This window comes from Eschrichtius robustus, chromosome 19 (assembly GCF_028021215.1).
Source record: "Eschrichtius robustus isolate mEscRob2 chromosome 19, mEscRob2.pri, whole genome shotgun sequence".
Taxonomy (NCBI): domain Eukaryota; kingdom Metazoa; phylum Chordata; class Mammalia; order Artiodactyla; family Eschrichtiidae; genus Eschrichtius; species Eschrichtius robustus.
The window spans coordinates 64,217,843-64,242,818 of NC_090842.1; the positions used below are offsets into that span (position 1 = coordinate 64,217,843).

The 24,976-nt window shown below is 49.5% G+C and overlaps 2 protein-coding genes across 3 annotated transcripts; both read right to left on the minus strand.

The window, feature by feature from the left end:
- Positions 1 to 1,407: 1,407 nt before the first annotated feature.
- On the minus strand, positions 1,408 to 7,993 carry SIGLEC10 (sialic acid binding Ig like lectin 10). 2 transcript variants are annotated; one of them, XM_068527547.1, is made up of 11 exons: positions 7,821 to 7,993; positions 7,352 to 7,732; positions 6,920 to 7,204; positions 6,551 to 6,598; positions 6,198 to 6,461; positions 4,991 to 5,038; positions 4,604 to 4,861; positions 4,237 to 4,521; positions 3,827 to 3,920; positions 3,589 to 3,724; positions 1,408 to 2,170 (listed from the first exon to the last, which is right to left on the minus strand). In XM_068527547.1, the coding sequence occupies exons 1-11, from the start codon at positions 7,960 to 7,962 to the stop codon at positions 1,904 to 1,906; spliced, it is 2,208 nt and encodes a 735-aa protein (XP_068383648.1). In that variant the 5' UTR covers positions 7,963 to 7,993; the 3' UTR covers positions 1,408 to 1,903. The 2 variants fall into 2 exon arrangements, with proteins under 2 accessions (XP_068383648.1, XP_068383649.1); XM_068527548.1 differs by lacking the exon at positions 4,237 to 4,521.
- Positions 7,994 to 19,274: 11,281 nt separating this feature from the next.
- On the minus strand, positions 19,275 to 22,463 carry LOC137752473 (sialic acid-binding Ig-like lectin 13). Its single transcript, XM_068527168.1, has 6 exons — positions 22,307 to 22,463; positions 21,872 to 21,932; positions 21,419 to 21,805; positions 20,923 to 21,201; positions 20,670 to 20,717; positions 19,275 to 19,576 (listed from the first exon to the last, which is right to left on the minus strand). The coding sequence occupies exons 2-6, from the start codon at positions 21,903 to 21,905 to the stop codon at positions 19,275 to 19,277; spliced, it is 1,050 nt and encodes a 349-aa protein (XP_068383269.1). The 5' UTR covers positions 21,906 to 21,932; positions 22,307 to 22,463.
- Between the last annotated feature and the right edge of the window lie 2,513 nt (positions 22,464 to 24,976).

Here is a 24,976-nt window from a genome sequence, read left to right on the forward strand (position 1 = left end):
CTTCATCTGTGTTCTCTCTTTTTCTTAAAAAACATGTTTTTATTGAAGTATAGTTGATGTACAATATTACATAAATTACAGGTGTACAATAGAGTGATCCACAATTTTTAAGGTTATATTCCATTTATAGTTATTGTAGAATGTTGGTTATATTCCCTGTGTTGTACCATACGTACTTGTAGCTTATTTTATACCTAAGAGTTTGTACCTCTTAATCCCCTACCCCTATACTGCCCCACCCCCCTCATCTGTACTCTCTTATTCAATCATTATAACAAGCCTTCCAAGTAAGGGTGTTACCTTCATTTTAATACATGGGGAAATCGAGGCTCAGAGAGAGAAAGTCACTTGCCTACACTTATTCTGATTAGTATGTAGTAGAGTCTGGACACAAGTGCAAGTCCTTTGTCCTTTCCATATACTGCACCTGCCACCCCTCATCAGGTCCCCTCTGCTCAACAAGCCACCAAGAGGCCAATACAAGGTCATGACCAAAAGCCTGGGCTCTGGAATCAAACCTTACTAATCCTGTGGCTTTGGATGTGTCTGTAACCTTTTCATGACTCAGTTTGCCCAATTGTATAATAGAGATAATATCTGTATAAAGGAACCCTTGGAAAATTCCAACTCAAAATCTTTTTCTTTCTTTTCTTTCCCTCTTTATCTAATTGCACTTATCCTTCTAAGGAGTAAAGACATCCCCTCCACCCCCACTCCCCCACCATGGTCTTAGAAAGGAAAAAAAAGATCAACAGAGGCCAGCTTCATGGACACAGCCTGACCACTCCTTCCTGCCGAGGTGACCAGCTAGCCTCTCTTTATATCTGAGATGACTGACCATCCTCACGTTCTGCCCTGAGTTTTGGGTCCTTTTCACTCAAGAGCGCCACTTCAGGAGGGATTGTGAAAAAGCAGGGAGAGCAGTAGTGGTTTTGGAGTCAGCCATGGGTGGGACCCCTGATATTGTCGATTTCTCCTGTGTGTCTTTAGATAAGTTAATTCACCTCTCTGAGTCTCAGATTATCTTCCCAATGGAGATACTCTTAAATCTTACAGCACAGTTGGCTCACAATGTGATACATAGCAGGTGTTCAAAAATATTAATTTCCTCCCTCTTACTATTAAACTGCCACTCAAGTCCCCTCGCCCTACAAGTCCTCACCCTAGAAACCTTCCATCTAGTCACAGAGCTAGCCAGTGTCACCTTGGCTACTCTTGAACTCTCTCTAGACCTCCGCTTCTGTTTGCTCTTCTGTACAAATAAGTGGGTGAGTTTACATTACATGAAAATTCCACAAACTTCTCCTAAACCGAAGGCTAGCTATCTTAGGCTTAGCAGGGCAACAACTCCACTCTGCCTGAAATCAGCCATAGGCAATACAGGAAAAAATGGGCATGGCTGCACTCCAATAAAGTTTTATTTATGGACACTGAAATTTGAATCTCAAGTCATTTCCATGCATCATAAAGCATCCTTCTTTTGATTTTCCCCTGAACCATTTAAAATGTAAAACACAGTCTTGGCTCACAGGTGGCAGCAAAATAGGCAGCCGCGCAGACTTGACCTGTGAGGTTGGCAAAGATGAGCGCTTAATCTTCTTTAAAGGCCCTCCCACCATTGAGAAACTGAGACTGTGAGTATTCAGCCAGGGTGGTGCCTGGGTTTGTCAGAGGAAAAGCTTTACCTTGCTTAGAATAGTGTATTTGGAGAAGGCCGCTCTGGAGACATTCATCAAGCTGTTCCAAAATGCTAGGATCTGGGATGGGATCATCCCAACCTTGGACGATGAAATGAGAGAGAGAGGGAGACAGAAAGACAGACAGACTACGCTCTGTTCTCCTCTTCCCAATTGCTCTGCCTTTCTCCCTGGTCTGGATCCCAGTTCTCCAGCCCAGTAGACCCTCACTGGAACTGGACTTCAGCATATTCTGGGTGAGTATCCTTGAGCCTCTGGGTGTCCCATGGTCTGGGGCCTGGGAAGTTGAGGACAGCATAATGGAGCTCCTCCTGGTTATTCTCTGATTCTGGGGCTTGAGGGGATGATTTGGGTCCTGGACAATTGTGGGAAACAAGATGGAGCTCCTTCTGGTTCTTTCTGGGTTCCGGGGGGTGAGTATCTGGAGCAGGGGCCCAGGAACGACTGCTTGGTTTGGCTTTCTGTTTCTGAGCCTAAGGGAAAAATGACCATCCTTCATTCATTCATTCATTCATTCATTCATTCAATAGATACTTGAGCCCCTACCACGTGCTAGGCACCGATGGAGGAACTGGGGTTACATCAGGCAGTAAAACAAAGACCCTGCCCTCGCTGAGCTCGCCTTCCATCTCGGGACAGGAACAAACAATAAAGACAAGTCTGTGGTTAAGCCTCCCAGCTTGTGGTTCTCCGCTATGGCCGCCCTAGCAAGCTAATGCAGATAGATTGGTGTAACCACCACCAAAAGACACCGAACTGCTCCGTCACCACAAACATCTCCCTCCTGCTGTCCTTCTCATCATCCTCCCATCCCGAACCCCTCGCAACTACTAACCTGTCCTCTATCTCTACAATCTTATCATTTGAGAGTGTTATATACACGGAATCCTGTGTATGTGACCATCTGAAATTGGCATTTTTCACTTTTTTTTTTTTCTTGGTCCCTAAGTTCTATCCAACCGAGGGGGGAGAAGTGGTTTGGATGGATTTGGGAGGAGATTTGCAGATGGATTGATTGTGGGGGGGGGATAAAAAAGAGAGGAGTAAGAAATGACTTGAAGTCTTCAGGCTTGAGCAGCTGGGCAAATGTGGTGCTATTTGCTGAGATGCAGAGGATGGAAGAGAAGGGTTTTAAGTGGTGCTTAGTCATGAGTTTGGTTTTGGACAGGCTAAGTTTGAGAGGCCTATTAGTCATCCACATGCAGATGTTGCCTAGACAGCTGGCTATGAGTCTAGAGCTCAGGGATGAGTCTGGGAGACGTAAATTTTGGAATCATCCGCATATAGATGTTCTCTCCTGAAAATATCCAGCATTCACCCAACACTTACCAGGGGCCTGGTACTGTTCTAAATGCTTTACAAGTAGAAAATGAGCATATTGAATACCCAGAATGAGCCTACGTGGTCGGTACTACTATTATCCCCATTTTACAGTTAAAGAAATCGAGGCACAGAGAAGTTAAGTGACTCATCCCAGAACACACAGTGATGAAAGCAGACAGGAACCCAGGCAGGCTGACTTCAGAGCCCTACCCTTAATCATCACTAGGACATACCGTCTCTCAGTGATATTAATCATTGGTGACATCATTAATTTTACTTAGTAATGTCGTTGGTAGTAGTAATAATGGAATAACTGCTACCTATTAGGCAATAACGTGTGTTGTAATCCTCAAACCAGCTCTCAGGGAGGAAGCAGTAGAGGCTCAGTGGAGGGAGGGATTTGGTCAAGATCTCATAGACGTTAAGTGCCAGAATCAGGATTTGATTCCAGCACCCGGGCCTTTTCCATTGCGATGTCTCTCGGGCAAAGGGCGGGGGCGGGGCTGGGGAGGAGGGTATACAGGAGTCAGAGAGGGGGAAGAAGAGACAGCTGGTTGGGACCACTCACCAGGGGGCCAGTTTTAGGGACCACGTTGATGTAATGCAGGATCGTGCTCTTCCGTGAGACCCTGGACCTCGGAGTCTCTCCCGGGGCCGGGGCCGGAAGCTCTGCTTGGGTCCACTTCTTCCTCAGAGTCCTCACGCTGAGGGAACACCCCGCCTTGGTGTGCGCCCCGGCCCCGCCCCCCTTTCCACGGGTCCCGGATCCCACGCTCCCTCCATCGCTGCCCCTGCACCTAGCTCACATGATCAGTATGAGGCAGAGTAAAAGGAGGGTCATGAGGCCAATTCCTAGAAATATTCCGCTGGAGAACGCTTTGGAGGCGAATCCCTTCTCATCTGCACGAGGAAACGGTCAGCCATCTCTGAGCCCTTCCCATCTCCGTGGGTCCTCACGTCCACCCGCCACTAGGCGCTCCGGCTTCCGGCTCCCATTCCAGAGGTTTTTACCTAGAGCCCCTTCCCATCGACTTCTTGGAAACTCCGCTACACCCCAGGCCCAAGTGTCAGGCTTTCCGATTTAACTTCCCCGCTCCGCATCCCCAGCCACAGGCGCCCCCCGTGTCCCCGCTCCCCAGCTCCTGCCCCAACCACAGGACCCTGTCGCTGTCGCTCTCAGCCCCCGCCTCCACGGGGCGTCCAGTTGGCCCCTGACCTGGCAGCAGCAGGACAGTGGCGCTCTGGGCCCCGTGAACGTTCAGGGCCTCGCAGCTGAGTCTGAGGCCAGAGCTGAGCCCCTCGCTGAGGCTCAGGGAGCTGTTGGCCCAGGGCCCAGCCGAGCTGGAGGTGACCTTGAAGGAGGCGTTGCCGAACTTCCCCTCCAGCAGCCCCTCCCCCAGCCGCCAGCGCAGGGAGGGGGCCGGCTGAGCTCGGCAGGAGCAGTCGCAGTGCAGACCCTCATCCTCCAGGGAGCAGGAGGGTCCCAGCAGCTGCGGGGGGTCTGTACAGAGGGAGGAGAGTCAGCGGTGCCTCCCCCCACCCCGGGACCCAGGTGTCCTGCCCCCAGGGGTCCCCGCACTCACAGACCACGGAGAGGCTCAGAGAGATATTTTGGGAGCCCAGAGGGTTTTGAGCTCCGCAGGTGAATTCTCCTTCATGCTCTGTTTGTATCTGAGGCAGCTCCAGGACCCCAGGATCTGAGGGCTGGGAGGGGCTCAGAGTCTGTCCCCCTCGGGCCCAGCTCAGCCGGGCTGGGGGGTTGCTGTGAGCGACACAGAGCAGACGCAGGCTTTGGCCTTCCAGGACCGGAAGAGATGTGCCATTTCTGAAGTTTTCCAGGACTAGGGAGGGAAGAGGCAGGATGGATGAACAGCTGAGGGCACAGGGACCCTCTTCCTGCTGACATTCCAGACGTCTGGGCTCCCAGTTTGGCACTGAGGAGCCCTGGTTCCTCTGATCTCCTTTCCTACCTGTCCTATTTCCTTGGGAGACCATCACTTTCAGGTTCTCTGGGGCATCTGAAACAGAGACAGGGTACTTGACTCTAAACAAGCCAGGGGTTTCCTTCTGGGCAAAGTGAACGTCCCTGGGGGTGAAGGGCTGGGAGGGGGAGGGGGGTTGAATCACCCACTGAGTGATTCTCAGATGAATGACCCAAGGGAATAGACCGGTAAGAAGGGCAGGTCCCTAAGATATTGTGATTTATAACAGAAATAGGTATTTGATCTTTGTCCCTATTCATGGCACAGAGCTTCTAAAACTCCTGGATTTCCTGAATGGTAGGTAAGCGTGATAAATGTGCCTTGTTGTTTATAACAAACCCCTTTCCACCACTCCTGAGTTTACGTTAATGAAGTGACTTTTAGAAGCGCCCAAGGGTGAGGGCTTGTTGCCAAGGGAACCAACCACGGATCACAGGGTTAGAACGTTCAGTCCCACCCCCTGACCTCTGAGGAAGGGAAAGGGGACTGGAGATTGAGTTCATTCACCAATGGCCAATGATTTAATCAATCGTGCCTATGTAATGAGGCCTCCATAAACCAGCCCCCCCCCCCCAAAATGGGGTTTGGAGAGCTTCCAGGTTGGTGAACACTTGGAGATTTGGGGAGAGTGGTGCCCAGGAAGAGGGCATGGAAGTTAGATGCCCCTTCCCCATACCCTGCCCTATGCATCGCTTCCATCTGGCTGTTCCTGAGTTATATTCTTTTATAATAAACCGGTAATCTAGTGAGTAAAATATTTCTCTGAGCAGCTCTAGCAAATTAACTGAACCCAAGGAGGAGGTCATGGGAACCTCCAATCTATCGCTGGCCGGTCAGAAGCACAGGAGACAACCTGGACTTGTGATTGGTGGCTGAAGCGGGGGCGGGGCCAGTTTCCAGAAACTGATCCCTTAACCTGTGGGATCTGACGCTACCTCCGGGTAGATAGCGTCAGAACTGAGTGGAATCGTAGCACCTGCCACTGATGTTGGAGAATTGCTTGGTGGCGTGGGGAAATCCCCCGCCCCCGCCCCCGCGCGCACCGCAGTCGGAGCTGGAAGCAGAATCCCTAGCCCCATAAGGCCTGGGGTTCCAGGTCCCCGTAGAGCTCTGGGACCCTGCCCTCAGCCCCCTCCCTCCTCCCCGCCCCCCGCCCCCCCCCCCCCAAAACCAGGCCCCTGCTGGTCACACTTACACTGCACGAAGAGCTCCAGGCTGCGGCTCTGAGAGCCAAGCCCGTTCTCAGCTCGGCAGGTGTAGCGACCCGCATCCTCTGCCTTCACCCGGGGCAGCACCAGCTCCAGGGCTCTGGAGCCCGAGGGGTGGGACCAAGAGAGGATTCTGTCCTGCAGGGCCCAGCTCAGTGTGGCAAGCGGCATGCTGTCAGCTGTACAGAGCAGCCGCAGGAACTGGCCTTTCTGGACTTCCAGATGGGGGCTGTTTCCCTGCGGCTCCAGGGCTGCAGAGAGAGAGAGCGCGAGAGAGAAGGACTGCAGGGGGGAACACCACTCCCCCGCCCTCCTGACACCCCCAAGTGGCCCTCAGTACCTGATACATCGGTCTGGGAAATGCTGATAACCAGGTCTTTGGGGGCATCTGTAACAGGATGGGGAGCTGGCTTTGGGGAGGAATGAGAGATTCCCCACCGCCAGAGAGAACCCCCTCGGGGAGAAGAAAGTGTGACTACCCTCCGGGAAGACAAGTGACAAATGAGTGCCAAAGACGCGCTTATGGACACAGGTCCAGACGGCATCCCCATTCCCCCTCCCTGGGCCGAGGCAAGCGTCGCTAGACTCCACGCCTTCCTCCCCACGGATCCGCAGAGAGCTGACCATCATCGCCCTGCTGCCTCTCTCCACCTCCGCATCCCCCGTGCCTGTCTGCGCACCCTGACGTCCCTCCCGCCACCAAACTCACAGGCCACGCTAAGCAGGACGGTGTTCTCTGTGCTCAGTCCCTTTCTGGAGACGTCCACTCGACAGGTGAGCTTAGTGCCATGGTCCTGGGGTCTGGGTGTGAAGGTGAGGGCTAAGAGGTAGGAAGCTCTTGGTCTGGCCTCGTGGGCGGAGACGGCGGCCCCCCTCCAGGAGAGAGTAGGGGCTGGACATTCCTCAAAGGGCCAGTCAAACATACAGATGAGTGTCACCTGGTGCCCAGGCTTCAGAGTCTCTGGGATGTAGATCTCTGGCTTCTGAGTCAGGGCTGGGATGGAGGGAGAGAGGGTGGGATGCTAGACCCCGATGGGGGTACTCCCGGGGGTCCGCCATGGTCCGTTCCCCATAGCCCCTCCCCAGTATGAGAAGGGGGGAGGGGGGTCCCACCCCATTCCAGCTCGAGCCAGTTCCGTACCTGTCACCTCCAGACGGAACTTGTATTCCATGAAATTATATCGCACGTAATGGCCTCTCTCCAAGCGAAAGAAGTACAATGCACTGTCCTCCATACGTACATTTCTGATGAGCAAAGAGCAATTCTGTCTGACGTTGCCAAGGAGCTGGAACCGGCCTTCGGTGTGTGTTTCCACGTCTTGACCCGGCTTGTTTGTGGCCACTGGCAGACCACTGTCTGTGGCGGTCTGGTCTTTGAACCAGAAGCCGTAAGCCGGGGTGGAGGGAACCCAGCCTATGGCGGGATAGGAGATGGAGCAGGGCACGACCACGCACAGGCCTTCCTGCACCCTCACCAACTCCTGCACCTGCAGCTGGAAACCTGGATCCTGAGCCCATGACCCTACGGGGAGACAGAGAGAGGCTCAAGCTGCCACCCCAGTCCCGGCCCCCAACCGGGCCCCTCCTGGCCCCCCACCTCGTTCACTCACCGGCCCACAGTACAGCCAAGAGCAGTGGTGGGAGCATCTCAGGCACGGGGACCTGCCCTGGGACACGCTCATTCCCCAGACACTGTGTCTGGCACTCGGCAAGGGCAGAAGGCGGAAGCTGAGCCCCGGGGGACTGATGCATGAAATGAGCTTCTGAGACCCACACTACTCATTTTCCTTTTCTGGACTCTCCCCACCCCCGTCTCGCCCACTTGAACTCACTCTTTCCTGGGGGGCTCGCCTGGCGTTTGGGGTCCCTGAGCTGGTCACCTTCCCGAGTCATCTCTGGGGGAGGGAGTGGAGGACATGTGTCTAGACTTGGGGCCCGGCTTTGGGTGGGTGGAAGCTGGGGACTCTCCCGCTGGACCCTGAGCCGTTGGGGAAGCAGAAGTGAAAGTCCCCAGTAAGTCCTTCTTACAGGGGCCTCTGGTGATGGTGATGGGTGCTGGGCAGGGTGGATTTCTGGGGCAGAGGGTGGGAGTGATAGTGCAGGGCTAGTCTTGCCAGACAAGAGGCAGGATGCCCGGTTAAAACTGGCTTTCAGATAAATAATGAATTTTTTTCGTATGAGTATGTCCCAGAGAGTGCATGCGATATACTTCTACTAAAATCATTCATTATTGAGATCTGAAATTCAACTTTAACTGGGCACTTTGCATTTTTATTGGCTAAATCTGGCAACCCTTCACCCTCCCTGATGGGCTCACTGACTCCTGGTCCCCCAGGAGCACCCACCCCAAGGTCTTTGTCTGCTTCCCAGTCTCCCCTTCTGTCACACAGTTGGACGACACACACTTGTAACACCTGCTGTGATAAGAACACAGACACCCAGGGGTGATGCTGATGGTGGGAGACTTAGGCAATGTAAGGGGCATGGGATTTGTGGAGTGAGTCAGTTAAACTCCCCCAGATGTGGACTGTTGTTCCCCTCCCCTTGAAATGACTCTCTGTTTTGGTCACGTAGAGACACTGTGTTTGCCTATTTGACCTCCATGCTCTGGAAGCTTGTGTGTGGCAGGTGTCATGCTGTATATGGCGGAGGGGGACACACATAGGTAAATCAGACAGTGTCTGACCTCAAGGGAACCCAGCTTGGTAAACGAAGATCCTTAGAAACAGAAGAGCACTGAAGTGTTCGTAAGTGCCCCGCCCCCCACATGCTGGGCCCTGGGGAAAGGGTGGTCACTACTTCCTGGCAAAGTCAAGAGGGGCTTCCCAGAGGAAGTGACATGTAACTATCCCTGTCCTCGAATCCACTGTATTAGTCTGCTCAGGCTGTGTAATAAAAGAGTCCTCGAGGGACTTCCCTGATGGCGCAGTGGTTAGGAGTCTGCCTGCCAATGCAGGCGACATGGGTTCGATCCCTGGTCCGGGAAGATCCCACATGCCGTGGAGCAACTAAGCCCATGTGCCACAACTACTGAGCCTGTGCCCTAGAGCCCTCAAGCCACAACTACTGAGCCCACGTGCCACAGCTACTGAAGCCCGCGCACCTAGAGCCCGTGCTCTGCAACAAGAGAAGCCACTGCAATGAGAAGCCCATGCACTGCAACGAAGAGTAGCCCCCGCTCACCACAACTAGAGAAAGCCCGTGCACAGCAACCAACGCAGCCAAAAATAAATAAAATAAAATAAATACGTTTATATGTACAAAAAAGAATTTCCTTAAAAAAAAAAAAAAAAAAGAGTCCTCGAATCCACTGTATTAGTCTGCTCAGGCTGCGTAATAAAAGAGTCCTCGAATCCACTGTATTAGTCTGCTCAGGCTGCGTAATAAAAGAGTCCTTGAATCCACTGTATTAGTCTGCTCAGGCTGCCATAATAAAAGAGCACAGAATGAGTGGCTTAAACAACAGAAATGTATTTCCTCACAGTTCTGGAGGCTACAAGTTCAAGATCAACGTGTCAGCAGTGTTTGTTTCTTCCGAGGTCTCTTCCCTTGACTTGGAGACGGCCGTCTTCTCCTCCAGTCTTCACCTGGTCTTCCTTGTGTGTATGTGTGTTCTCCATAAGGACGCCAGTCATACTAGACTGGGACTCTGCCCTGTGACCTCATTTCAACTGAGTTACCTCTTTAAAGACTCTATCTACAAATATACATTCTGAGATACTGGGGGTTAAGACTTCAACATATGAACTTGGGGGCAGGGGGAGTGCAGTTCAACCCATAACATCCACCCTCCTCTTCACTCTGCTCCCGGGTCCCCACTGCCCAACCTGGGCTTTCTCTGGGGGGAAGCGGTTTCCCTTCTCCCAGGGGAGCCCTTGCATCCAGGGACATCACACCCTTCCTTCTGTCAAGTTCACAGAGGAAGGGCCTCTCAGTGGGAGGAGTGAGAGGGAGGGAAGGATGCCTGGGTCCTGCTGAGGGCTTGCCCTGAAGGAGCTGAGAACTGAGCTTCCCCACCCCCCAAAGCTTAGATCCAGCCTCACCTCTGCCTTGGAGCATCTCCATGCCTCTGTGGGGCTGATGGGAGTAGGAACCAGGAGAGTGGCAACATCTCAGGCCTTCCGTGGGTTTCTCCACACTATTCCATGCTACCCCGTCAGACAGAAAAGGGAGAGAGGACCGTCTGCTACCCTGGGGCTGAAAGAAACCAATCCCCAGCTCCTCCAGCCCAACCCAGAGGTCTCACACGCCCCACCGACAAATGTGGGCCACCCTCAGGGTTAGATATGCCTTCAAAGCTCAGAGCTGATCCCTGACACGTGGAGGTGAGGAGGTCTCCTGCACCAGGTGAGGTCAGTTGGGCAGCTTTATATCCATAGCCAAGCGGCCAGGAAGAGATGGAAACAGAGTGGAGCCAGGGGACCCTTCAGTAACCCCACTTGTGGACCAACCCATCCCCTTCCGGAGGCAGCTGCCAAGAGGTTCCTGGAGGTGGTCCTGAGCTCCCCTCCTCCGCTTTCCCGGAAACCCTGAGGGTTCGCTCTTCTCTTCACAGGAACTGCCCTTTATTTACTGTCCATCCTGCACATCTTAGTCCAATCTTGCCTCCATTCCTGCATCCCTCAAACTCTTCTTGTCAGGATCACCAAGGATCTCAAATGGCTAAAACCCATAGGTAATTTCCATTCTCATCTCATTTGGATGCCACCTGCCCAGCAGCACTTGGTGTGCTCCGTCACCCCTTCCTTCTTTTTTTTTTAAATAAATTTATTTATTTATTCATTTATTTAATTTTTGGCTGCACCGGGTCTTCGCTTGCACGCGGGTTTTCTCTACTCGCTGAGAGCGGGGGCTACTCTTTGTTGCGATGCACGGGCTTCTCACTGCGGTGGCTTCTCTTGTTGCAGAGCACAGGTGCTAGGCACGCGGGCTTCAGTAGTTGTGGCACGCGGGCTTCAGTAGTTGTGGCTCGCAGGCTCAGTAGTTGTGGCGCACGGGCTTAGTTGCTCCACGGCATGTGGGATCTTCCCGGACCAGGGCTGGAACCCGTGTCCCCTGCATTGGCAGGCGGATTCTTAACCATTGCGCTACCAGGGAAGCGCCACCCCTTCCTCCTTGAAACACTTCAGTCTGGCTTCCCCTGTCACCTAGAACTGCCATCTCGAAGGCACCTGCCGGAGTCGGGCTGCCCATAGCATACAGAGGACACCATTACTTCCTTGGTTTTCCTTCGACCTTTCTAGACACTCTTCTTCATCTTTAATGGTTCCGCCTCTGCCCTTGACTCCTAAACCTTAGAATGCATCAGGATCACTCTCCCTAGATGCCCTATTTCATCCATGACTTTAAAAATGCATGCTACATGTGATATTGTGATTTATAGTAAGTATGTATTTTGGTCTTTGTTCATGGTTCCTGGCTCACCGCACCCAAAACCCTTGGAATTTCCTGAGTGATAAGAGCAATGAGAGCATCTTTTGTTATAATATTGGTCTCTTGTCCTCAGTTCCTGAAAACACTTCAGAGCCAGAAATGGATGTCTTGCTATTCACAACAAACCCCTTTCCACCACACCTGAGTTTTTGTTAATGAGGTGACTTTTGGGAAAGCACATAAGGATGGGGGCTGCTTGCCAGGGGAATGAACCATGTGATTAGAAGGTAGGAAATCTCAGTCCAATCCCTGACCTCCCAGAAGGGGTGACCCACACTTTGAAATCGGCAATCAGAATTGTACTACCAATATCAATTTCTTGATTTTCATATGGTCCTACAGCTGTGTAAGATGTTAACACTGGGGGTAACTGCAATGCATGAGACGTCACTGTACATTTCTCTGCGACCTCCTGTGAGTCTCTAGTTGCTTCAAAATGAAGTTAAACTACAAACTAAACTAAATGATCACAAGACGCACAACAACAACAATAAAGAAACATGCTGATAACTCATAAATTATATATTTCAATTCTTTCCTGTCTACTTGACATCTGCTCAGGACTATATAAATGGGCATCTCAAACTCAGTATCTAAATTTTCATGCAGCACTCTTATTTCTCATCTCAAACCCTCTCCTTTTCAGTTGTCTAAATGTTATTGTTTTGTGGTACCAACATCTGCCCATATCCTAGCAACATTCTGATGTCTTCCTTTGCCTCAGTCCTTGCAAGACCTGTCAGTTCAACTTTTTAAATACTAAAAAAAAAAATCTATCCACTTATCCCCATCCCCACTACCATTCATTACCCTAGGCCAAGATTTCACAATCTCAGCACTATTGACATTTTGAGTCAGATAATTGCTTGGGGAGTAGAAGCTGCCCTGAGCTTGTAGGATGTTTTTTTGTTTGTTTGTTTGTTTGTTTGTTTTAAAAGAAGGAATCTTTATTTTAGCATGGTTCCCAAGGTGACAAATAAGCTTGTCAAAATTTGAAGGACACTGATATATAACAAGAACATGCTACAGAACCTATATTCTACATACAAGGTCTTGATTATTACTTTGGTCACCCAGAAGAATGAAAAAATGCATAAAGTAGCCTAATCAGTTCCTTACTGTCACATTTGCTTACTTTTCTGTCACTATTTGGAAAATGATTAGGGATAGCTTCTAAACGTGTCTCTAATGAAGTTCTTCTGTATGCACTTAGGAGATGGGAAAGCAAGTGACGTGGTAAGAGGATGATCCCAAAATCAGTGGGCGTGGATGAATCTGACTGAATAGGAAACACACAGGATGTGGCGATGGGTGTGTTGATGTCTATTTCACCGTGGCTGCCAGGGAAGGATTTAGCCTTTTATCGAGGGCCTTCGGACAGGAAGGTTCCAGGACTCCTGCATCACAAGCTCGTGGCAGGTGTGCCAGCGTGCGGCAGAAAGGGCTCCTGACACCGTCGGAGCCTCTTCTCTCCTGCAAGTTGTTGTTGTTGTTTTTAAAAAATATTTATTTATTTATTTGGTTGCACTGGGTCTTAGTTGCAGCAGGCAGGCTCCTTAGTTCTGCCCCGCCGACTCCTTAGTTGTGGCAGGTGGGTTCCTTGGTTGCGGCACGCGGGCTCCTTAGTTATGGCATGCGAACCCTTGCGAGCTTGTAGGATGTTGAGCAGCATCCCTGGCCTCTACCCACCAGATGCCAGTTGCCTCCCTCCCCCCATCACAGTCGTGACAATTACAAATGTCTCCAGGCATTGTCACCTGTTGATAAAAATCACCCTTGCTTGAGAATGACTATCTAGGTCCTGGTCACCATCACCACTCATCTGTTTGACAAAAATCTATCGATGATTCTTCCTGCTTCCTTTTTTTTAAAAAATTATTTTATTGAAGTATAGTGGACTTCCATTGTTATGTTAATTTCTGCTGTACAGCAAAGTGAGTCAGTCATACATCTACAGACATTCTTTTTCAGGCTCTTTTCCATTACGGTTTATCCCAGGCTCTTGAATACAGTTCCCTGCTTCTATTTTTGCTCCCCCCGTAATGCAGTTTCAACACAACAACCAGAGTTAGTTTTAAAATATAGATCAGATCAAGTCACCCTCTTGCCCAAACATTTCAATGGCATCTTATTATATTTAGGAGAAAATCCAAACTAATCACCATAACCTATAGAACTCGACCTGATGTAACCCCCAATGACCCCTGCAAACTCACTTTGAACCCAGAACTTTACTTCTGCATTCCCGCCGGCGATTCCCACTCTGCTTCTCACATTTACCAAATTCATTTCCGCCTCAAGAACGTGACACTAGCTGTTCTCTCTTCCAGGAATGCTCTTCCCGTGGCTGGCCCCCTTTTCACTGTTCTCAGCTCAAAGGCCATCTCTTCTGAAATGCTTTTCCTGACCTTACAACCAACTTGCCCCAACATTTCCCCACCCGTACACTTTTCCAGATTTCTGGTGATTTCTTTGACCTCCTCTGAACTTTCCACCTTTCCTCAGGGTGACCAGAGCACCTCCCCACTCTGCAATTGCCTTCTCATCCAAGCCACCCTTCCCCCCCACCCCACCCTTGGGCAGACCACAGACTAGGGGCTACCTGAGTCCACGAGAATCTTTATCGGTCATCTTCATATCTGTCTTCTCTGCCTAAGAATGTTCAGATTTTTCTCTGAGCCTGTTCCTTAAGAAAAAAGCTCTACAAGCCTCTGGTTTTCCTTCTCTAATTCAACAGATGTTGAACACCTGCTTTGTCTGTCCCTGAGGTCACAACGGGGGCAAAGACAGACATTGAGAGGAAGTGAGATTGGGGGTGGGTGGGTAGGTATGGGGTGGGAGCAGCTGAGGAGGAGGAAGAGAGGTAGGTAGGTAGGTAGTTCAGGATTCTGCCCTAGAAGGGTGCTGGGTGTGGGTCTGGGGGCTGGACTCATTAGGAGGGATGAATGAAGGAGATGTAGGCAAGCATTCCAGTGGTGAATGAAGAGTCTGGGTCTGGCTGTAGTTGAGGCCCTGAGGGTGCTTAGGAGCCTTTGTTGGGGGGAAGGGAGTATCTTAGACACCCCCTGGCTAGCATCTTTGTATCATTCAGATACACCTGTCCCAGTTCCCGCCCATACCGCTTGTGCTGCAGTTCAGGATGCTGCCCCCAGAGGGCGCTCCATTTCCCCGGCACACACTGACCCTTGAGCCCCAGTCACCAGGATCTCTGCTGTCCAGAGTCCTGAAGAACTGCAGCTCTACAGGGAATATTTCTCAGGCTCTGGACACATTTGCAAACGTTGCTCATCCAAAAAGGCTGCATTCATTCTCACTGAACCTACAAATAATGATTCTGCTCTTTTCACTGCACCTCAGTACAACTGAGTCTCTGCCGGGGGAGAGCATATCAAAGCAAACACTAAGTCACCACAACCATCCCGCTTCCCTCACTGCAAACCCACCCTTCCTGAAATTTAAAACACATCAATATCTCTCACAGTGTCATTCTCAAATGACTTCTACCCAGGCACACCGAACATGTGATGTCCTCATAAGAAAATGTTCCTGTGGTGTCTCAGTCCGTTCTGGCTGCTCCACTAGACATACCAAATGTAAGACCTGAAACCATAAAACTCTTAGAAGAAAACATAGGCAGTGTGCTCTTTGACACTGGTCTTAACAACATCTTTTTGTCTCCTCAGGCAAGGGAGGCAAAAGCAAAAATAAATAAATGGAACTACAAAAAATTAAAAAGCTTTTGCACAGTGAAGGAAACCATCAACAAAACAAACACGCAGCCTACTAAATGGGAGAAGATATTTGCAAACAGTATATCCGATAAGGGGTTAATATTCAAAACATACAAAACACTCATGCAACCCAACATCAAAAAACCAAACAACCTGACTAAAAATGGGCAGGGGACCTGAATAGACAGTTTTCCAAAGAAGACAAACAGATGGCCAACAGACACAAGAAAAGATGCTCAATATCGTTAATCCTCAGAGAAATGCACATCAAAACCATAATGAGATACCACCTCACACCTGTCAGAATGGCTATAATAAAAAAGACAACAAATAACAAGTGTCGGCAAGGATGTGGATAAAAGGGAACCCTCGTGCACCGTCAGTGGGATTGTAAATTGGTGCAGCCACTATGGAAAACGGTACAGAGGTTCCTCAAAAAAATAAAAATAGAATTGCCATATGATCCAGCAATTTCACTTTTGGGTATTTACTCAAAGAAAACAAAAACACCAATTTCAAAAGATATATGGGGGCTTCCCTGGTGGCGCAGTGGTTGAGAACCCACCTGCCAGCACAGGGGACACGGGTTCGAGCCCTGGTCCAGGAAGATCCCACATGCCACAGAGCAAGTAAGTCTATGCACCACAACTACTGAGCCTGCGCTCTAGAGCCCGCGAGCCACAGCTACTGAGCCCACGCGCCACAACTACTGTAGCCCACGCACCTAGAGCCCGTGCTCTGCAACAAGAGAAGCCACCGCAATAAGAAGCCCGTGCACCGCAACGAAGAGTAGCCCCCGCTCGCCGCAACCAGAGAAAGTCCGCGCACAGCAACGAAGACCCAACGCAGCCAAAAATAAATAAATAAATAAATTTATATCTATAAAAACGGTATATGCACACCAATGTTCACTGCAGCATTATTTACAATAGTCAAGATATGAAAGCAACCTAATTATCCATGATAGATGAATGAATATATAATATATATGATATTACTCAGACATAATAAAAAATGAAATCTTGCCATTTTTGACAACATGGATGAATTTAGAGAGTATTATGCTAAGTGAAATAAGTCAGACAGAGAGACAAATACCATATGATCTCATACGTGAAATCTAAAAAACAAGAACGCATACAAACAAACAAAACAAAATGACTCACAGATATAGAGAACAAATGGGTGGGTTGCCAGTGAGGAGGGGGTGGTGGGCAAAATAGGTGAAGGGGATTAAGGAGTGCAAATCACCAGTTATAAAATAAATAAGCCATAGGGATGTAATATACAGCAGAAGGAATAATGGTCAATGATATTTTAAGAGCTTTGTGTTGGGACAAATGGTTACTAGACTTATCATGGTGATCAGTTCATAATGTATGCAAACGTCAGATCACTATGTAGTACACCTGAAACTAACACAGTATTGTACATCAACGCTACTTCAATAAAAATTAAAGAACCTTTAAAATATTGACCCAACATACAAATAACTGCCATCAAGAAAGAGACCAGTTATTATACAAAGAAAGACAAGACCAAGTCATCAGCCACATAAAACTGACAATGTTCAGCAATCAGTGAAAAATTACTAGACACATAAAGAAGTAGGAACATGTGACACTTAATAAGAGAAAAACCATTCAATGGAATCAGGCTTAGACATGACAGAGGAGACAGACCTAGCAGACAAAAACATTAAAACATTGATTACAAATATTATCCATATACTCAAGGATGTAAAGGAAAACATTAACATAATAAAAGAAGAAACATAAGATTAAAAACCAAGGAAATTAACTTGTAGAGAAGAAAATAAATTATCTGAAGTGAGAATTTCACTGAATGAGACTAACATCAGATTCAATATTGTGGAAGAATAATCAGTAAACTTGAAGATGTAGCATCAGATCCTATTCAAACTGAAGAATATAGAGAAAAAAGGTTGGAAATGGTGAACAGATGCTCAGAGCTGATAATGAGATAATATTGGGCAATATCACATATGTAAAATTGGAGGAGAATAGAAAAAAAAAAAATATATATATATATAAACATTGGCTTCTATTTTTAGAAATTTGATCACTACTATAAAATTTCAGATTCAAGATACTCAACACCCTCCAAGTAGGATAATCTCTGTCTCTCTCTCTGTCTGTCTCTGTCTGTCACACACACACATTTACATGCCAAGGCACATATTATTCAATTATTAAAACGCAGTGAAAAAGAGAAAATATTAAAACCAGCTAGAGAAAAATATAAACTACAAAGAAAGAAAGATGAAAACAAGGCAGAATTCTCATAAGAAACTAGGCAAGCCAAAAGAATTTAAACAACAGAACGGGGAAAAATTTAACCTAGAATTCCTAATCCAATAAAAATATCTTTCCAAAGCTAATGTACATGAAAACTTTTCCAGACAAACACTGGCTGACAGAATTCACCACCAGCATACCTACACTACAAAAATATATGAAAAGATCTTCAGGTAAAAGGAAAATGATACTATAGAGAAACTATACTGTCATCTTAAATTAGAAATAAATCTGAGAAAAGAGGCAGGGTTATCTTAATGCAAAAGGACAGCTTTATTGTTCGCAAGGTTTGCAAACCAGGGATAAGAAGCCTTTGGCTGTAACCAAAAGTACGTTCCTTGGAGGTGAAGGGGTGAGGGATTTTTAAAAGCACAAGCCCCAGAAGCCACAGTTGGGAGACTTGTAAAAGGGGATTGGATGGCCCTTGCAGCCTGACCAGAAGTTTCCAATGATGGCTGTCATTGGAGCATCTCCTTAGGGTTTTTTCAGCACAATCAGAAGGCCTTATAGTTTTTGTTCGTGGTTTTTCTAAGAACTCAAGAGTACGTGACTGAACCCTAGGTCTGTCATGATTGCCTGGCTCCATTTTATTTGGGGTACCTGTTAGCCACAGCAGGTCCATTTTCTAAATATGTTCTTTCCACAGGGAATTCCTCTTATTTTTACTTTTCCTTAGGGGATTTTATTTTTACAACAAAGGGGTGAAGAGCAATTGAAATGGTTCATATGTGGATAAATATAAAATAGTCAATTTTTCTAATTAAAAAAATCTCTTTAAAACTAACTTCAAAAAATACTATATTATGGGATTTATAACAATATATTATAGGTCACGTTATGGGCATATCAAAACCATGCTAAGGTAAGCACATAGAAGAAAAAATATTACATGGAGCATAGTTCAATTTAATAATAAAAATATCTATTTCCTCCTTGCCTTCACAACAACTCATATAGAACTATCAAGAAGAAACCTGGAGACCAGATGTGAAGAGATGTTATTTCTGGAAAGGAAGCAGGGCCAAGTCATCCAGGACCTCCTTGTTCATAGACCTCTGAAGCACCACCGTGAAGAAGGGGACTCAGACACACCTCTCAACACTATTCCCTTGTGAGTTTCTGCACCTGTAAGGGAAACACAGTTCTGAAGTAAGGGACCAGTTTCGTGGAAGGTTTGCTCTGGAAAGGACAAGATGGAGGTGTCCCCAAATCAGGGACACCTTAAGAAGGGCTTCTCACCTGGTATAGTAGATCCAGGTGAGGCCATAGGTGAGAAGGAAACCAGCCCCCATCAGGGCCCCCCTGAGCAAGGTGAGGACTAGGGGCCAGGAGCCCTGCCGCTCCCCAGAGACTTGGGGGCAGGAACCGGAGACACCTGGAGGACGAAAAGAGAGAGGAAGGTGGACGTTAGGTGTGAGTTTCAGTAAGTCCACACCATATTTTTTTTCTGGCCGCGCTGCTTGCCATATGGGAGTTTAGTTCTGTGACCAGGGATCAAACCCACGTCCTCTGCATTGGAAGCATGGAGTCTTAACCGCTGGACCACCAGGGAAGTCCCTGTAAGTCCACACCTTAACCCTGCTTACCACCCTAGCTCAGAACTCAGGCATCCTTGCTTATATTCATCCTGTACAACTAGGTTCAGGGAGACACGGAGGGAGCCCCTCAGGTGCTGAGCTCGGCAGGTTAATTCTCCTCCATCCCCTAAGACCACCTGGGGCAGCTCCAGGACCCCGGGATCCAAAGGCTGTGAGGGGCTCAGTGTGAGGCACCCCCGGGCCCAGCTTATCCTGGCGGGTGGGTTGCTGTCGACAGCACAGGCCAGGCGCAGGGACTGGCCCTCCACGACCCGAAGGGAGGTGGCATTGCCCAGGACCTCTGGGGCTAGGGAGACAGAGAGAGCTAGAAGGGCAAGGCTGAGAGGCCCTTCTCTCCCTCTTTCCTCCCAGACACAGGAACAGCGGCTCTGAGACAAGCACTGCAGGCAAGGCCAAGGAGCGGGGGCGGTCTATGAGGTGAGATGGGGGAAGGAGAGGCAACTTGATGATCCCAGGACAGGGGGAAGTGGACGCTTGAGGAAGAGTCGGCCATATCTAGGCCTGGGAGAGAACATCCCAGGAGGTAGCCCCTGATGTGTGAAACTGCGCAGGGCACTGACACACGTGGGTCTGGCCACTTGGAGGCCCGCACACAGGCGATGAGGGCCCCAGGGAGCCACGGGAGGGTTCTGAGCAAGGAAGTCATAGGGTCAGATCTGGGGCATGTAGAGATCCCTTTGGGGTCCCAATTCTTGCTGGCTGGACAGGGCCAAGACTAGAGGCTGACAGGCCAGAGGGGAGGCTGGTCTGGGTCCAGGCCAGAGAGAGGAAGGAGGCCTGAGTTGGAGCTGCGGTCATGGGGATGGATGAGGGCGATGACGTGAGTCATTTTCAGAAAGTCAACTTTGCGAAACTCACTGAGTCCTGGGGACGGTTGGGTGAGACACAGAGTCTAAAGGAATTTCCGAGATTTAGGCTCGGATTACTCATATCGGAGGGTCCCTTGCAGGGGGAGTGGAGGGCACTCAGGACAGAGGTTTGTGAGAGTCTTCAGGGCAGAGGTAGGATTGGAAACCCCGGGGTAGATGAGCTTCCCCTTGGAATCCTGCAGAAATCAGCCAGAAGCCTGGTACCCAGCTTGGGAACTCAGTCTCCTTGTGGGGGAGACGGAGACAGGGAGGTGGCAGGGAATCAGGGAAAGGATATCATGGGAAAGTGAGGAGGGAGCAGAGGTGGGAAGGGAGGGAGCAAGCGGAGGTGACAGTGAGTTGTCACTAGGAATCCACAGTGGCCCTAAGGTGAGTCCTGCCAGGGGACAGGGTTGGGGGGCGGAGGGCAGACGTAGGAGCAGAGAGGGGATGAGGAGTGATGGGCTTGATTCTGTCCATCTTCACAACTCCCCTGCATCTGACCTCCATTCCACCCAGGTGCTCTCCCACCTGTGCTATTTCCCCGGAAGACACGAATGTCCAGGTTCTGTGGAGCGTCTGGAACAGAAAGAAATAAATGTCCCCCTGCAGTATGATGACGTGTCATGAGTAACATGACACCGTGGGGGGGGGTGGGATCTCAGCATTCTCCTCATCTTGACCCCAGCGTGCCTCCAAGAAGAGTACCCAAGTATCCCACCCAGGCCTCCGCGCCCCGACGCCGTCCGCCCTCAGGGACCCGGCGTCCTGGCCCCGCGCTCACAGGACACGTTGAGCCTGACGGTCCTCTCCGTGCTCACGCCAGCTCCGGGGAAGGTCACTCGACAGGTGAGGTTGGTGCCATGGTCCTGGGGCCTCAGGGCGAGGGTGAGCACTGAGGAATGGGGACTCTTGGGGTGCAGGGAAGTGAGGGCAGCCCCGATCCAGGAGAAGGTGTGGGGTGTCCCCCTCTCACAGGCCCATGGCACTGCACAGGTGATGTTCCTGGGGCGGCCAGATTCCAGGGTCCCCTGGACGTGAATGTCGGGTGTCTGTGTCAGAGCTGAAGAGGAGAGAGAAAAGGACCCAGGCCCTGGAGGGGGGACCCCGAGTGTGCCCCTCAGAGCTGCCTCTACCCCAGGCCAGCCACAGCGTCCTGTCCTCCTAGGTCCCCTTGGGTCCCTCCCAGGATGAGAAGACAGGGGGTCCCCTCCCAGCCCTGCCCTGGGGGCCCTCAGGGCCCGTGCGTCTGTGTGTCCTCTCCTTGACACCATCCTCACCTGTTACACGCAGGAAGATCATGTTCTCTTTGTAACTATATCTCACAATAGGCCCTCTCTCCACCCTAAAGAAGTATGTGCCCGTGTCTCCCCTCTGTGCATCTCTGATGTCCAGGGAGCAGTTGTAGGCCCGGGGGTCTCCAAGGAGGTGGAATCGGCCTTGGGTCTCTTCCTGAACTTTATGATCAGGGTTGTTTGTGGCCACAGGGGCATCCAGCTTCTCATTGGCCCCTTCTCGGAACCAGTAGCCGTGAGCTGGGACAGCGTAGTCCCGGTAGCTCCGGGGATAGTGGAAGGAGCAGGGCACGTGGACACACAGGCCCTCCTGCACCGTCACGGACTCCCGCACTTCCAGCCAGTAGTTGCTCGAACCCTGAGCCAGGGACCCTGTGGGGGAACGAGGGTCAGCCGCAGCCCCTGCCCCGCCCAGCCCTCTCCCCGCCGCCCACCCACCTGCCCACAGCAGGGACAGCAGCAGCGGCGGCATCTCTGAGACGGAGGGCTCCTGGGCGTCCTGTGTGTGAAAAGAGAAGCGGGAGGCGAGAGGGAGGCAGGGCTGCGGGGAGACCCACGGGTAGCCGGGGAGGAACACGAGACTCAGCTGTGCACAGAAGAGGAACTGCAGAGCCGCAGCTCGTCCCCCCTCCGCGCAGAGCGGACGGACACCCCGCGGCCCAGAGACCCCGGAGACCTGCCCAGAGAGGAGCAGGCGAGGAGGAGACCCCTGCCCTGCCCCCCATCTCGGGTGGGTCCTTCCCGCCCCAGAGCCTCTGAGGACACGGAGACGTAGGACACGGCGAGCCTCCTAAGGGCCTCCCGTCTGAGCACCGCTGTCCACACCAGGGAGCCGCTCAACCCCCGTCTCGACCTGGAGGCTCACAGCCTCACCTAGACCCTCGGGTGGCCGGTCCTGCAAGACGTAGGGCTCTTTACGGTCTGTGTGAGCGTCTGGGGCAGAAGACAAGAAGGGGCTCCTGGGTGACGTGAAGGCAGCAGCCAATCAGCCATTCGCTCCTTCACCCAACAGTGAGCATGTTGGGCTGGTGACCTGGAGACCAGAAGGGATACGGCTGGCCTGGTCCCTGCCCAGGAGATGCTCCCACCCGGCCCCATCACTTCCTCCCCAAACAGGCAGCAGTGTCGGGCTTTAGAGCTGCATGTGAGATCGCCATGTGTCCTGGTAGCATATTGGGTATTTTTTTTTTAATGAGTATGATTTTTTTTTTAATCTAGTAAAAAAATAACTCTTTTCAAGTTGAAAACCTTGAAATTCTGTACTTAGTGAACAACGAATCCTTATTCCTTCTTCCAGCTCCTGGCAACCACAGTTCTATTTTCTTTTTTTTTTTTTTTCAAACAATTCTAATGAGTTTAGAACTCAAACCTTTATTCATGCTGTAAAGGGGAAGAAAAACGATTAGTAGTCACATACATGGTGTAACAAGACTGGTTCTTCCCATACAGAGCAACATAAAAGTACTTTTTCCTCCTACTTTTACAGTTTCAATTTCACAACAGCTTACCGGAACACATTTCCCCATACATGCATGACTAGCATTCTTTAAATTCCAATGACAGTTACTGTATCATGCCCAAATCACGGGTTAAGAACTGAACTATCATGTCAACATATTTTTAAACATTAAAAAGAGAACCCGGAAAGATCCCAAGTGTCATAAATATTGGGGATTTAAAATTTTCAAAGTGAAATTCAATGGGAAGAGGGACATGATAAAAAAGCCACTGGTATTACTTTATCACAAAGGATTCAGATCGTTCCCTGAATTTTCACAGACCATAATCTAGTAATAAAGCGCCTCCCCATCCCCAGTTTTGCTTATTTCCCAAACAGATTTTGGACGATAGTTTCCCCTCTAGTACGGTTATCACTTAAAAAACACAAACATTCAAACTAAAGATACAGTGGATTACTAACTGTAACCTTAGCAAGCCTACATGGATTGTTTGCTACCAAATATTACAGTAATTTTACAGTGATCACAAAAAGTCATTAAGTTCTCCTTGTTACAATGACGACGAAAACTAAAACTCTTGCTGTTTCTAATACTCATCACAAAGAAAAAGAGATGTGCTTATAAGGCAGGAAGTAACACAAAATTCCTTTAGAAATCATTGCATTTTCACTTTGCTCAAGTTTTCAACTGCAAAACCTCAGTGAATAAAAATGTTGCAAACCCAGAAGAGTACATCTCACCATCTTAAGTGCACTCCAAAATCTCAAGCTTACTTTAAAAGCCCACAATATGGGTATTTAAAGTCTTTTCGAAGACCTCTCCCAAATACCACACACCTCCAGATAAACCACTTAAGCTTGAAAGCAGTGAAGGATGTTAACCTGCTGATGCAAGTTTCTGACACCAATCTTTCAAATCACCAATAACCAGGTCTTCAGTTACCTTTTCAGTCTTCCCCATCTTGCAGCAAAGCAAAACAATTTTGCTTTCTCCTGCACTTAGCAGAGTTCTAAGCATTTTAGAAACTTTCCAAGCAACTTTTTTTTTGTGCTTGCAAGCAACAATTTAACTAGCATTAACAACTTACTATTAACTAGTATTTTCTTCGCCCATGAGCTCTATATAATTCCCCAAAGCTCTGCCTACTGATCTTTTCTCAAGAGAATTCCCTTCAACCCACATTCCCTACCACTCCCACCCTCTACAACCCACACCTAACCACAACCCTCCCCCCTTCTCCCTTTCTTCACACCCACCCCTCCCAGCACCTGCGGCAGGCTTTTCCCTCCCCACCACCCCTCACCTCAGGGTCCTCCCATTTGAACACTAAGATTACTCTGAAATCTAATCAAGTAAAATTGAAGTTAAAAAGTACATAGAGCAAGGTGAATCAAAGATCACTATGGGTACCCTGACCACTCCCTTCTTAGTAGGAATGCCCAAACTAGACCTGCCATTTCTATCACAATTTGGGCATGACCAACTCGTACCTCCAGCACAGTACAATGACCCCCTCAATTTGCCAGTTGGCTCACTTAAGTATTTGCCTAAGGCATTTCAATCTTGAACACTTTCCCAACACACAGATTATCATCACACTAAGAATTCCTCCGACCAATGCACAGGAAGGCAGGCGGGTAGATGAGAGGGTCACTGGGATCCATCTGCAAGCTCCATCTACAAGGCAGCACTCTGTGTTGTGGCATCGCGTTAAAATGTTCTACAGCTTAAGAGTCCTCTGGAAGCAAGGTTCGTAGCACAGAACTAGTACAACAGGAGGCTGAATTTAGAAGATGCAGCATCTGAAAACCTCCACCCCAGAACAGGAGAGGTGCCTGCTGGCATTCACGTGCCCAGAGATCGCTGCTCCTGGATTACACACTCAAAGCAACACATCTGCTGGAGGCCCCGGATGCATCTGCTTTGGACTTTTAAAGATTGCCCCCTCATAAGCTCATCTGAAAACCTTAAAGGATGGTCTCCTGAATGAATACAGGGATTCCTGAGCAAGGCCTGGAAACAGGACATTGGAGAACTCCTCCTCCTCCTCCTAAGCCTCTGGAAATTCAATCTGTAGACATCA

Excerpts from the sequence above, each read along its gene's own strand:
- SIGLEC10 (XM_068527547.1), bottom strand. The coding sequence starts at position 7,962 with ATGCATCAGTCCCCCGGGGCTCAGCTTCCGCCTTCTGCCCTTGCCGAG. Across the intron at positions 7,733-7,820 it reads CTTGGCTGTACTGTGGGCCG|GGTCATGGGCTCAGGATCCA; the intron begins GTGAGTGAACGA and ends GTCTCCCCGTAG. Across the intron at positions 7,205-7,351 it reads GTTCCGTCTGGAGGTGACAG|CCCTGACTCAGAAGCCAGAG; the intron begins GTACGGAACTGG and ends CCTCCATCCCAG.
- LOC137752473 (XM_068527168.1), bottom strand. The coding sequence starts at position 21,905 with ATGCCGCCGCTGCTGCTGTCCCTGCTGTGGGCAG. Across the intron at positions 21,202-21,418 it reads GATCTTCCTGCGTGTAACAG|CTCTGACACAGACACCCGAC; the intron begins GTGAGGATGGTG and ends TCTCCTCTTCAG. Across the intron at positions 19,577-20,669 it reads CTTCCGGGGAAATAGCACAG|CCCCAGAGGTCCTGGGCAAT; the intron begins GTGGGAGAGCAC and ends CTGTCTCCCTAG.